Source organism: Vidua chalybeata, chromosome 4, assembly GCF_026979565.1.
Source record: "Vidua chalybeata isolate OUT-0048 chromosome 4, bVidCha1 merged haplotype, whole genome shotgun sequence".
Classification (NCBI taxonomy): domain Eukaryota; kingdom Metazoa; phylum Chordata; class Aves; order Passeriformes; family Viduidae; genus Vidua; species Vidua chalybeata.
The window spans coordinates 5,875,822-5,888,803 of record NC_071533.1 but is presented as its reverse complement, the minus strand read 5'-3'; the positions used below and the strand labels follow the sequence as shown (position 1 = coordinate 5,888,803).

The 12,982-nt window shown below is 39.5% G+C and overlaps 1 protein-coding gene across 4 annotated transcripts in view; it reads right to left on the bottom strand.

The window, feature by feature from the left end:
• Positions 1-1,854: 1,854 nt before the first annotated feature.
• The window catches only part of PTPN13 (protein tyrosine phosphatase non-receptor type 13), an 85,483-nt gene continuing 74,355 nt past the window's right edge, over positions 1,855-12,982 (bottom strand). For 2 of the 4 annotated variants that reach the window (XM_053941204.1, XM_053941206.1), the window contains exons 36-47: positions 12,915-12,976; positions 12,100-12,256; positions 11,597-11,773; positions 10,221-10,303; positions 8,977-9,032; positions 7,755-7,858; positions 6,519-6,667; positions 5,854-5,944; positions 5,248-5,585; positions 4,509-4,724; positions 3,702-3,764; positions 1,855-2,702 (exon numbers count right to left, since the gene is read on the bottom strand). In XM_053941204.1, the coding sequence (XP_053797179.1) occupies positions 2,622-2,702; positions 3,702-3,764; positions 4,509-4,724; positions 5,248-5,585; positions 5,854-5,944; positions 6,519-6,667; positions 7,755-7,858; positions 8,977-9,032; positions 10,221-10,303; positions 11,597-11,773; positions 12,100-12,256; positions 12,915-12,976 (1,577 nt within the window). In that variant the 3' untranslated portion in view covers positions 1,855-2,621. The remainder of the gene's footprint in view (positions 2,703-3,701; positions 3,765-4,508; positions 4,725-5,247; positions 5,586-5,853; positions 5,945-6,518; positions 6,668-7,754; positions 7,859-8,976; positions 9,033-10,220; positions 10,304-11,596; positions 11,774-12,099; positions 12,257-12,914; positions 12,977-12,982) is intronic. The other 2 variants (XM_053941205.1, XM_053941207.1) reach the window with 2 other exon arrangements.

The following is a 12,982-nucleotide window of genomic DNA, read 5'->3' as shown; positions in this document are numbered from 1 at the left end:
AAGGAACTAGGCTGCTTAATAATTTTACTTCTCATTTCTTCAAAGGGGGCATAAGGATTTTAAGTAATCTAATCCTTTGAAGAAAGAGATGAGCATTGGTGCTTATTTCCAACCAGATTTTCCACAGAAACCAAGTTTAAGCCATCCCTGGCTGCATAAGCACATCCATTTTTTATACTAAGTTTTGAGCTGTGGGGTCTGTTTCAACCAAAGTGACCACAGCAAGTGTCACAGAGGACAAGTTCCACCTGCTTACCAGAAAACAGACAACCTTCCAGTGTCCTCAATCTTTATTCAATATTCTCTTCCTCAGCATTGAGACAAAAACCCAAGGAAATTCAGAGCACTTCTCAAAAGAGGCCAATGCCACCTTTCATCATACATGCACCATTTCTCAGCAACACCTGAATGCTTTGTGTGTGTGCATGTGTTTCTTTTTTTTTGTGCAGATCTCTGCTTTTTTTGTTTCTTTGTGTGTGTTTGTTCTTTTTCTGAGGAAGGAGCAGTTTGGTCAAGTTAATTATCCTCTGCTTTTTTGTGTGTCCACCATTCAAAGGAAATTTGGTATAACACACCATACCACAGATCATCATCATATCAGTGAGGACAAGCAGCAAAATGTGGGCTCTTTCACTGATTTGTGTTTCCCATAAGCTGCAATCTGATGCAAGCTGTTTGTGCTGTACTTGGCTCCGTGCAGCACGCTATACAAAATCTGATCCTGTTTCTACATTGTTTGGCATGTACCTGAAAACATTTAAGAGAAGAATTCAACTGCCTTAACTGTGCTGTCTGGTTACCATAACACTTTCTTTTGTTTCTAAAACCCAGACATGCCCAAACCCTCCGAACTCACTATTTATGTTAAAACAGCTGCAGTATATTAACTAGCTGTGTTTACTTACTTTGCCTGTATACAACTGTTGTCTTGAAAAATCTTCTTTCTTCAATTTATAGCTCCTTCATATAGGTATACTGCCAACATGGCTAATCAATTAACCTTTGCTTCTATCTACACAGAATTAGTTGTCCTTCCTCAAATTATGGTGATCTGTAAAATGCACATTTTTGCTGTTATGCTGGAGGGAATAAAATACACAGTATTGCTGAAAAGTGAAAAAGGCTCTTTTCCTTTTTTAAGTCATGCTCTTGCAAGGCAGTGGTCGCCTCAGTTTTGGGACACTGGAACACTGAGGGCTACTACTTTGAAGAGTCAAAACCTTGAATAATAACCAGCCTCTGAATTTACTTCCATCACTTCAATGCAGAATGCTGTTATATTAGCCCTCTTACACCCTTCCTGACAGCACAAAAGCTTCAGTTCTGCCAAGGATTGCTGGGACAGAAATATTGCCCAAGCCCTCAAATGACCACTCGAGGCTGATGGCATTTATTCACCATCCAAGGCTCCCACAGAGCTTAAAATGAAAATTTTCTATCAGAACAGTTTCGACTGTTTACAGTGTCACTAAACCACTGAGCTACTTAGAATCTGATATCTTGCCTCCAAACTCAAGCCTGGTTGCCCTAAGCAGAGTAGGTTACACTGTTGTCAGAACACTGCTGTAGCAGTGCAAACACACCCCCTAAAAAAGTGATGTGGTCTCAATGCCCAGATGTGCTGAAAAACAAGGAGGGAGGGAAAAGAAACTTTTCACCATAGTGTGGAAACTCTCCAGAAAGGAGCCCACGGTTCTGCCAGATTTTTCAAACAGATACTGCAGAACAGAAGGACACTGGAAACTTAAAATATGCACAGCCTTTATGTCTTAGGGGCAGTAACTGCAAGGAATGATGCCATGGAAGGCCAAGAAAAATCAGTCACAAGGACACAAAAATACCCAGACCCACTGATCAGTGTACATTAGGTATATTTTTATTTACAGAGTAGAGATGCCTAATCAATTATAAAGTTAGACACCCAATAATTCAGCTCCTTTTTGTTGTGTAAAAGTATATAAATATATACATAAAATTCTATTAAGTAAACATTATTAACTGTGAAACAGTTAACATTCACTACTATCCTTATGCTGACAGGCATCTCTTAAAGCTTAAATGCTGATTTCAAGATACCCTCTATAAAACAGCTCTAATTGTACTAGAAGGGCAAAAATTCTATGCCATGAACAAGCTTTCAAAAGAGACTAGTAAAAGGTCTTTGTAATAAAGTTTACAAGATAAAAATACTGCTTCATCCCTCCCACTTCCCCACCCTGAAAGAAACAAATACCCCAAAGCAGTTGCAGAACTGCAGGAAGTAGTATAGGATTACTTTTTTTCCTTCTTCTTTACTTTTCTTTTTAAATTAAAATATTTTTATTTCTGTATTTTATGACATATTAAGGAAGCTGCAAAAAAATGCAGCTTTATTAAATATTGTTATACAAAAATCTCACATGTGCATCCACGGGGCTGAAGATAATAGTGGTATTGTACGAGCTATCCCTTTCCCTTAAAACTATATACCTTATTTGGAATGATGGAGACACTTCATAGAAAAGGCATTGGATAGCAACTGAAGAAAGGGATTAGAAAACTATTGGCAAGACAAATAAAATGCTCCAAAGCCTCTCAACCTCCTTGCTTCCTTATTTTAAATGCACTTCTGCTTCAGTACTTTATTTGTCTCTCTGTTTTTCTTCGTCCTGGAGTTGGTTCAGGACATAAAGGACAACTTGATAGCAGAAAATGTACTGATCCTGTAAGGAAAAGGAAATTACAGAACATGTGAAAAATGCCTGCACACCTAAGTGCCCTCACTTGCACTTCACAGCTGTACAGCACTGTCAATACTAATTATACTATTAAATAAAACCACCATCACCAAATCCCAAAGAAAACAAAAGATCCCAAACAACAAAAAAAACCCCAAACAAACAAAAAGGCCACAGTGGAAAAATATGCAACCTCAACTTAAAGCAAATACAGACGCTCCTCTGCCACTAAAGATATATTTCATATGGGACATTTATCTTTCTTTCACATCAAAACCACCTAAAGGAGACTAGGCACTTTACGTAAGCAGAAATGAAATCAGCAAGTGAATTTCAAGGACTTGCATCAATGCCAGCTAATACAGAAACTCAGAGGACAGTGGAACTTCTTACCTTAATCTGAGTGATAGAGGTGTGGGGGCTGATAGATGTTTTGGGGTTTGAGGTAGGGATGGGGTTGATAGTTTACTGGTTTGATTTCAGTTTTTTTTTTTTTTTTAACTATTATTTCACAATTCCTTCCCATTCAAAGAAAAAGCACAGATTTTAACAAGACCTTGTGATGACCATCTCTAAAGTTAATTAGCTCTAGATCCAGATTATTCCTAAAAGATTGAACTTTTGGCTGGATATATTACCAAAAGAGACCTCAAGACGTATCATTGATTCACAGCAGCTACAGTAAGGCCTTCTCTTCAGTTTATAATGCAACTTTAAACCAAAAAAGCTTAGCTGACCCCCCTCTATAAACACATGCTTTTGAAGATGAAAACTCACAATTTTTTTTTAAACACAGATCAAAACAGTACTGCATGTTAAAAATGGCTTGTGTTCACAAATGTTAAATACATCCTGCTACTCATCTGATTTAATTCTTGTGACACAAGTGTCACATTACAGTGCACAAAGACAATTGCTGTGTCCATCACGAAGCTCTCTGGCACTTCAGATGGTTCAGTGCAGGCCTGGGGAATCCAGACTCACCTCTGTCTGAACCATTCCATGTCTCTGCAGACGCATTGTGCGCACCAGGTCCGAGATGTCGAACTACCAAAACAAACAGCAAGTTAAACATTCAAAAGAGATAGACATGCAGAACAAAGGAACATTCCCAGCATCAAAACAGGGAATAGGATTAGGTACATTAGTAATGAAACAAATAATTCACTACAGCCCATGTTTGTCTGGTAGGTAACCAGCATGTGCTGTCTTTGGGCAATCTGGATATTTTGGGATATCAGACACTCCCCCCTTTTCTTGTGTTCTTTCTGTACACAGGCCTTCTTGCTTACTCTAAGTTAAGCATGCGGGAAAGAGAGTTTCAGACATTCAGAGGGGGCTTAGAAACTCCACTGAGCTAAGCATGACATAGCTCATCTTCTTTAGAAATCACCACGGTTTTGCTACCCCAGGCTGCTGAAGGACATAAACATAAGGAAGCTAGCACCCTCCTGTGGATTGCCCTAGAAAGCAATCCCTGGTCGTGTTGGAAAACTTAATTTACGTGCCCCTTCCACCAAATGCCAAAGCCATCATGGCAACACCATTTTTCCTATGCCACGTGCCAGGAGTCCACTATGGCAGAAGATGACCTTGCAATATCCTTCAAGTGGCCTGGATGCTGAGGTTCCCCGAGCTAACCCAAGAGCCACTGGATATTAGAGCTCTCCCCACCTGGGATCACCAGCAAAGAAACATCGTGCTGCCAACAGCAGGGCACACTCTTTAAAAGATCGCATGGATTCAGTGGAAAACGTTTCGCACCACTGGGCCCATCCCATGGATACTCACATCGAGGTCTCTGCTGATCAGCCCCAGGACCACATCTATGCAGATGAGGGTGCCCGACCTCCCGATGCCTGCACTGCAGTGGGTGATGATGGGTCCCGCCTTGTGGACGTGCCGCATGTAAGAGATGAAGGTGAGCAGATCGTCTGGCTGCGAGGGGGTGTCGTGGTCAGGCCAGGCAATGAAGTTCAGGTGGGAAATGTGCCGCACTTCACCTGTCTGAGGTTCCAAAAACAACACCACCATTTGGCTTGTGGCAAGAATAAAAAGAAAGGAATTGAGTTCCCAAAGAAAAGTCTCAGAACAGAGGGATTTGCCCAGTGAAGGTGCTTTGTAATGCAATACAACAGGAGCTAAACTGGAAATAACTAGTAAGTAATTTAAATGTGTAAGGTTCACTGTGCAGACTGAGCTGCTCACACAGAGGAGTCAACCAGCCAGACTGATTTATTAGTGAATTTCATATCCCTACATATATTTCTGTGGCCAATGGGAGCCAAAATTTAGAGTCTCATTAGTATAATGAAATCATAGCCTGGCCCAAATGCTTTCTCCTATAAAGGTCATGAAGCAGCACAAGCTGCCACAAGGAACAGCTGCCCAGTAATGATCACTAGGCAAAGAGGAGAAGCCCTGGGCTGCCTCTTGATGTAGACAATGCAAGTGAAAGCAGGAAAGCCAGAAGTATAAATATGGCAACACTCAGAAAAAACTCTAAGCATGCAGAATTAGATTCACTCACCTGAATCTCTTCGAGCTCCAGCACTCTGATGATGAAGCCCTTCAGCTGCTGAAGTCTCACAAGAGCGAGGCGTAGTCTGTCATTGATCATGGTGGTTTTATTGAGCACATCTGGCCAGTAACGCTGACACTTTATCTTTTCTCCCTCGACCTCCTGAGTCATCATGGCAATCACAGTACAGTTTTGTTCCCAAACCATTTGCCAGAAGTCTGCTACAGTAGTAGGAAGAGGTCCTTGGCATGCAATGTAAACGAACTCCTCATTCCCCACGGGCATGCGAATGAAGCTGGCATTGATGTATCCACCATCAACTCCGAGAGGGACTCTGGTGGTGTCATCTGTCATCCCCACACAACAGAAAGACCTCATGTTAGGTGTGCACGTCTGCTAAACAACTGAAAAGTCTGTGAACATCCATCCCTATCTACCACAGCACAGTAGTATTTTGTTCACTGATCTTAAACTGCTTTATAAATGCTTGCTTTACTTTCATCCTTACTCGGATTAGGAATCAAACCATGCCCATCAACCGTCTGACCCAATCCATCTGACCATACAGGTGGTGACAGAATGTCAGCTGTGAATTTCAAATGAGTTAGGACTTACAAGGAAGTATGTTTTTATATCTGTTCTTTCTCCTGTTCTCCTTCGCTTGTCCAACCAAACACTGATCCAGAGGTTTTAACTCCTGAAGGTTCTGTAAAGAGGCAATTACATATGCATTAGGAAACACTGATTGCTAATAATAGTAAGAGTGGTTATGTTATCAAGTCATTAACAAACAGAATAATTAAAAATCCTAATGTGGATATGCAAAATAATGCAGTTACAGGAAGGAATCTTTTACACAGCCAAGAAAATGAAATTAACAAAAAAAAACCCCAAACCAAACCCTACACACGATCAGTAAATATTTTATCTCATTCTCTCAAAAAAGAGATTATGTAGCATGGATGACTTAAGACACTGAAAAAACTGGTTTCACATTCTGCTGGACTTCACAGCCTTTGTCTATGCCTGTTCACATTATATTCACGTGGTAATTTACCAGAAGCAAGAATGATGTAAAAAACACTTATGAACTGAATTCAAACTGATCTCATCTCTCAGCAGCTTGTGGGAGAAGGGAGAGAAGTCTTTGGCATCAAGTCTTTTCATCTCTTTTGAGCTTCCAATTAAAGAGCTGGGGTATTCAAGGCAGTGATGATCCAGCCATTCTATTTTTGTTTCATACTGGGAAAAAGGACTTCAAAGGACAAATAGTTACTCACTTCAATCTCTTTAGAAGGGACTCCCTGTTCCAGCAATCCACGCAACATCCTGATCACTGACTTCAATTTGGCTCCTGAATATTTGCCTCCAGGGAGCACATTCACCGTGGGGAGTGCAGAGATCTCTTCATTTGTCACTAGGGGGAAATCTAGCAGAAGGTATAAATAAATAGCTAAAATCAGGGAAACATAAACTGTAGGTCACAGTTGGATTTGCGTGTTGCTGTTCACCACTGCACTGCCTGTTTTCTCTTGAATGTCCCTATACACAGAGAGAACACACAGCTTTCTTTTTAATTTGACAGGCAAAAGCAAATTAACTAGCAAAACCAGTAAGACATAAAGTCAGCTCTGATGAATCCAGTAACTAAAGGAAGTATTTTCCTGAACTTCCAATAAATACATTGAAACAAACTTCAGGTACATTTTAAATTTAAGTTCTCCACACAATAACCTACAAAAATGGAAGGACACGCACAGGGATAATTTAGAACTCTCCACGTTACAGCCTGTGACTTGATTTTAGCACTAATACTCAACATGTATACAGCACATCTTACAATTATCACTTGGAAGGACATTCATTTTTCTTTTCCAATACAGCTTGCCTCCCATCAGGCCTTCAGTGCTTCTCTGAAGCAGAACAAAATTTATAAACCAACAATCTCTTTGGTATTACAATTAGAAGTGTCCTAAACCTACTCATTTAGTCTGAAGTATCCTTTTTTCTTCCAATGAATGCAAAGGACTGCTGTATATGAACTCCAGGAACTAACATTTCTAATGCTAGCTCAAAAAAAGTGAAGACTAAATTCTGCCAAACACATCAAACTGTACAGATGCCACTCTGCCACACTGAGCAGCACAGGAAGAAAGATAAAAGTAGTGCCTAATCTGAGCATGGGGTAGCTGGTATGTGAAACACATGATACATCAATCTAATCACAGTCAAACATGTATTTATTGTTACAGCTTTTGTGAGACAGATACTGGGGAAGGAAGTACCTCAGTTTTCTACAACTACAGACACAACATTACCAATACTTGTTCCTATTAACCCTCACACACTTACTACACAAAAACGTAGAGATCCTTCCCAGTGCGTTGCTGAGATGTTAGAATCCCCCTTATACCTGCCATGACATCCTCAAAACTTATCCAGGATGTCTCAAAATTCACTTCTGTTTATATAATGTGACCCTGAAGTTTTCCACTGATTATGTAAAATGTCCTTGCCTTTATTCACACACTCCTGGCTGACTGATTCAATCGGCAGCTCATCGCTTCCCCACGTGATCTCCTCCTCATCTGCCTGGCTCAAGGAAGGCTGTGCAGGGGATCTATAAGAGGACAAGGTATGGAAGTAAGAATAACACCTAGGACTAACACATTTGCAACCTTGTTAAAAAAAAACAAACAAACAAAAAACAAGCAAACAAACCCCACCAGAAAGTAATTTACAGCTACAATTATTTCTGGACTGGAGCCCTACACCAGTGATCTCAAAAACCTAACTTTTTTGCCCCTCCTTTTTTTTTTTTTTTTTTACATCCCCAAAGGGGATTTGAAAAAGGTAACAGTGGAAAAAGAGCCAGGAATATACAAATCTAGTAATAACTACCACTGCAATTATTTTTCAAAGGCTAAGCAATTAAATAGCATCCAACAGCAGATTTGTACCACTCATACAATTCACTACACTTGAGTATCTATTTTCAATTGCAAGTTTTCTAGCTTTGTTGAAGATACTGATGAATGAATTAAGTATTTTAGGTCATACAGTCACTGCTTGCACCAAGTCTCGGCCTGAAACTTCCCACAAGCTTAACAACATAAAACCATACACATTTTCACTGAAATTTCACTTGGACTAAAATTATTTCACTAAGAAAAACAACCTTGGGAGTATCTAAAGTTCAAAGTGGCTCAAAGGGACAGCTAGCTAGTAACTTGGTCAGTCATATGCTTTGTGCTCCATGGAAAAAATAGTAAGCCCCAGATGGGAGCTGATGGAGCAGAGGAACGCTACACTTGAGTTGCAGTGGTCTAAATCCAGAAGATGTAACATCAATAAAGCCTGTATAGATTTGAACAGCACTGATTGAATGTTTTCTTCACATCCAAGTACCAAGTTGTTAGCACAATGCAAATTACGTTACTTGGAGACATCTGAACACAGTCCAGTTACTTGCTACAAACATTTATGAAAGGAACAAATAAAAGTAGGGCGTAGTAAACCACATAAAGTTGACTAGTATTCAGGAAAATTACAACTTTTAAAGTAAGGAATAGACCAAGAGAACAATTCAACAAGACATTGCAGAGATATTTAATTGGGTTTGTTTCGGGGGTGGTTTCTTGGTTTTTTTGTTGTTTTTCTCTCATTCCAACATATTACACTTCAGACTTCCACACTTCACAGGTTTGCTTTCAAGCAACACTAGAAAAGAAATCTTACCTTTCTGGCACAGCTTTTACTTCACAATAGTCTTCACAACCATTTACATGTGTAGCCTAGAAGAAGTATTTCAAAACACATTAGAAGACATAGTTGCAACATTCACATACTGCAAATTTTAAACAATTAACAATTACAGGGACTATTTCTGAAGGGTACTAAGTTCAAAGCAGCACATAATGGAAGACTTTCCTCTTTTAGACATCTCATTAACCCAAAATAACAGAGGACAAGAACAGTGAGCACTTGGAAAGATACTCTACTGTAACAAGGCCAAAAAGCTATATTAAAATCACTCCTGACTCACAGCAGCAGTGGAGTCACCTAAGTTTTCCCCAGTTGGCTTTTTTGTTTCTAATACTTAGAAACTCTTTATGAGCTTAAGCTCGATAGCGAAAACTTCTGCCTCAGACCTGTCAAGCCGCAGTTCCTATACTGTGGATACATAACATACCTCTAAATGACACACACTCCCTACTCACACCTTCCTCAGCAGACAGTGAACACTCAGCACAGAGGAAGGCACTTCCATCCCTTCTTTCAAGAAAAAAACTCTACAAAATCATTTATACTTTTTAGGCCAACTTGCTTTTCCACTGCCATACTGGGACAATATTACTTGTGGCTCTCCCTAGAGCACATTGACACAGAGCCAGATTCCTGATTTGATTTTCAGCTCTACTAACTGGACAGAAAGCTACAAGAGCCAGGATGTGCTGGAGAGACAGAGTTCTGCTGATTTGAAACAAGAGACAAAACCCAGGCTTCCAGTGACTGATGTAAAACAGGACACACAAGAACATAGAGAAAACCACATATAGAAGTTATTCAAGCCATTGAACTTATCCTAGCAAAAACCAGCAGAAGAAGAAATTTCAAACCCACATTTTGGACAGTAAGGTCTACACAGCATTCATTTTCTCTGTGACTGCTTCCCTTCTTTGAGCAGGAATCACTGAAATCTTTTAGATTAAAAAGCTGAAGTAGCATTAACAAAGTAGTTTATTACCACTCTTATTGAAGAAAAAGCTGATGGACTTCATATGATAGTGTAAAATAACTTTATGCTTTGTTCTCTTACATAGGTAATTCATGATAATCATATGCTATTTAAAAATAAATGTTTACACACCATTTAAAGCTACTACCTACAGTGATGTTCTCATTTAAAGGTTATTTCCACCAATTCTATGCCAATAAGGAAAAAAATTGAAAGAGCACGTGCCAGCTTCTTGCCATCCTACCTCTGAAAAATCTTCAGGTAAAGATGACCCATCGCAGTCTGTGTCCTCAGACTTATCTTCTGTCACACTTCCATTCATCTCTACTGAACAGGAAAATCAGGGGATACAGCATAAACACACAAGAAAATGCCCAGGAGCCACCCTCTCACAGATGTGAATCCTCTTCCACCTGTCTGGCACTAGACAGGGAATACAGGTGCCAGAATAACCAAGAAACACATTTTGGGGCCCTTTGCTACCACAGTGCTGGAAAAGAGTTCTTACTATATAGAATAAATAGACTTTAGGTTTCTCTATTTTATAACTGGAACAGCTGCTGTGTTATGTGAGGTTGTTTGCACAGAATATCTGTGTCACAGCTCAACTGATGGACAGGCTGCAGCTACTAAGTTATCACATTCCCCATGCCAGTGGTTTTTCTGCAATTCAGTTAGATTTAGAACAGCAGTAAGTCCAAACCAGGACTCTCCTCACTCTTTGCATTAACAAAATGTAATTAGGACATGCCAGATAAAATCTGTCTGCTGTGGAAGAACCCTGCTGCCATACCCTATGGATTCAACTGATCTTCAGTCACAAAGGACAGCCTACAAGAAACTGGAAGTACTGGAGCTCCAATGATATTCCTCAGCTGAGATCCTGGCACAGCCAGAACCTCAGTGATCTCTGACTTCTAATGCAATGACCAATGACAATAACCCAATGGCTTTGCAGTCATGACATGAAATAATTACAATTTTGGAAGGTGTATCTTGAGTTTTAGAAGGAATCTCTACAGAAACAGCAAGCATCTTGCTTGGATTTTTGGAGTATGCATACATAGTGTGACACCACAAAGGAATTACAAATCCTACTCCTCACTACATTTGAGTTAATAACAAGTAAAACTGAGGAGATGGACTGAAGCAAGAGAAAGGTGTACAGTCAGAAGGAGGTACTGAAAAAAGCTAACCTTTCTAAAAGAAACAAAGCAGGTTGGTAAATTGTTTGGTTTTGAGAGACCTCAACACATTTCCAAGTTGTGCAATCTGAAGTCAATGAAATGCTGAAATGCTTCAGCATGCCAACATGACTGCAGCTGCAGGTACCGAAACAATAGGAATTTCACTCAAGAGACAACTCTAGAACAGGAATAATTTTTCCCAGCTTACTTAAAGCAAAACTCAGATTTTTCAAACCAGAACCTCACTTGTTACGTTACATCTCAGATTCATGGTAATCGGCAACCATTTGTCTGTGTTCAACTTGGGAAACTTCCAGCTCAGATATCAAATCAATGTCAATCAAATGCCCCTGTTGACAAATCAACTGCTTACTTGGCACCTTGTTTCAGTGTTTTGCTGTCAGTGATGTTCTTTTCTAATGGCTCATGTTACCTGGCAGGTGATTTTCTGATGCAGCCTTCTTGAGATGTAGAAGACTTTGAGCCTCTGAAGTTGCATTGTTCTGATTTAAGAGGTTCTGGGCTTCCTCATCTACAACATCCAACAGATACTGGACAACTTCATTGTGGTCATCCTCATCATAATACTCATCATCTGGAACCTCTGTTCCTGAAGACAAGTAGTGCAAAATGACACGTTTTCCCAGTACAAAATAGTTTACAAAACCTAATTTAAAGGGGCAGACACAAGGCATTATTTCTAGCTGTTACCTTGGCCTTCCTTTATTTCTCTCTAATACAAAATCCAATTCCTATAAATCTACTTTCAACATCAACTAACTCCTATCAAGCAAAGCACGAGAATTGGGAATGATCTTCTAAAAGCGACTGCCAGTCTAACATTTAATTATTTAATTATATTCAACCATGCCATGATTCTCTTGTGCTGGTACAATAAAGACAGAATAATGCAGTCCCCATCTCACCTCCTCTTACCTGATTTGTCAATGTGCTTAGGAAAATCTGACATCTGATTGGTAAATCCAAGGGAAGGTGCATCTTCTGCTCCTGAGAGGTTAATTAGTGCTTTCGTGTGATGGACATTGTTTTCTGAATTTCCCTTAGGAGGTCCCAGGATGCCATTGCCATTGACCTGAGAAAGTAAAGAACAGCGTAAATTAACTCTTAAAGAGCCTGGCAGCTTGTTGAAGCAACAAACAACCACTAAAAAGTTTTCACTTCTTCTCAGCAACAAATAAAAACCTCTATTTATATAATCTAAGATATCTGGGTGATGGGTGGGAAGTTTCACATGGCAAGAGCAAATAAAAAAAAAATTAAAGCAACTAAGGAATATCCCACATGCTCATGAAGCAGCAGCTTCTACAAGAGAACAAATGGTAGTATTTAACATTATTTTAATCCCTATAAAATGTATGTAAGCTTCAGTACTTTTGGTCCCACAACACAGCATTTCTAAGGAAGAACTAATGGAAAAAAAATAAAAGCACCTAACAAATATAATATGAAAGCATCTGCAGAAACTGTGGGCTGAATAGAGTATTCTGGATAATAGCCTTACATCCTTCTCATATGACAATTTGTCTTTCTACAAAGCAGTGCCAAAGAAAGAGCAGATCAATTAAAAAAACTTGCATTTTAATTATGATTGCTGCTTATTTATGTCAATTGATAATAGTGGGTTTGTATACTTTGATCACCAGATTGTTTCATTCATTTAGTTTTAAAAGTATTTGAAGTAGATTCTTTTCTCTGGTTAATGGTATCAGGCACAATAAAGGAGCATTTACCTTGGGCCCATAAGCATCAGTTGACTTCTCTGCTTTATCACAGGGATCACCACAGGAACAACCTAAAC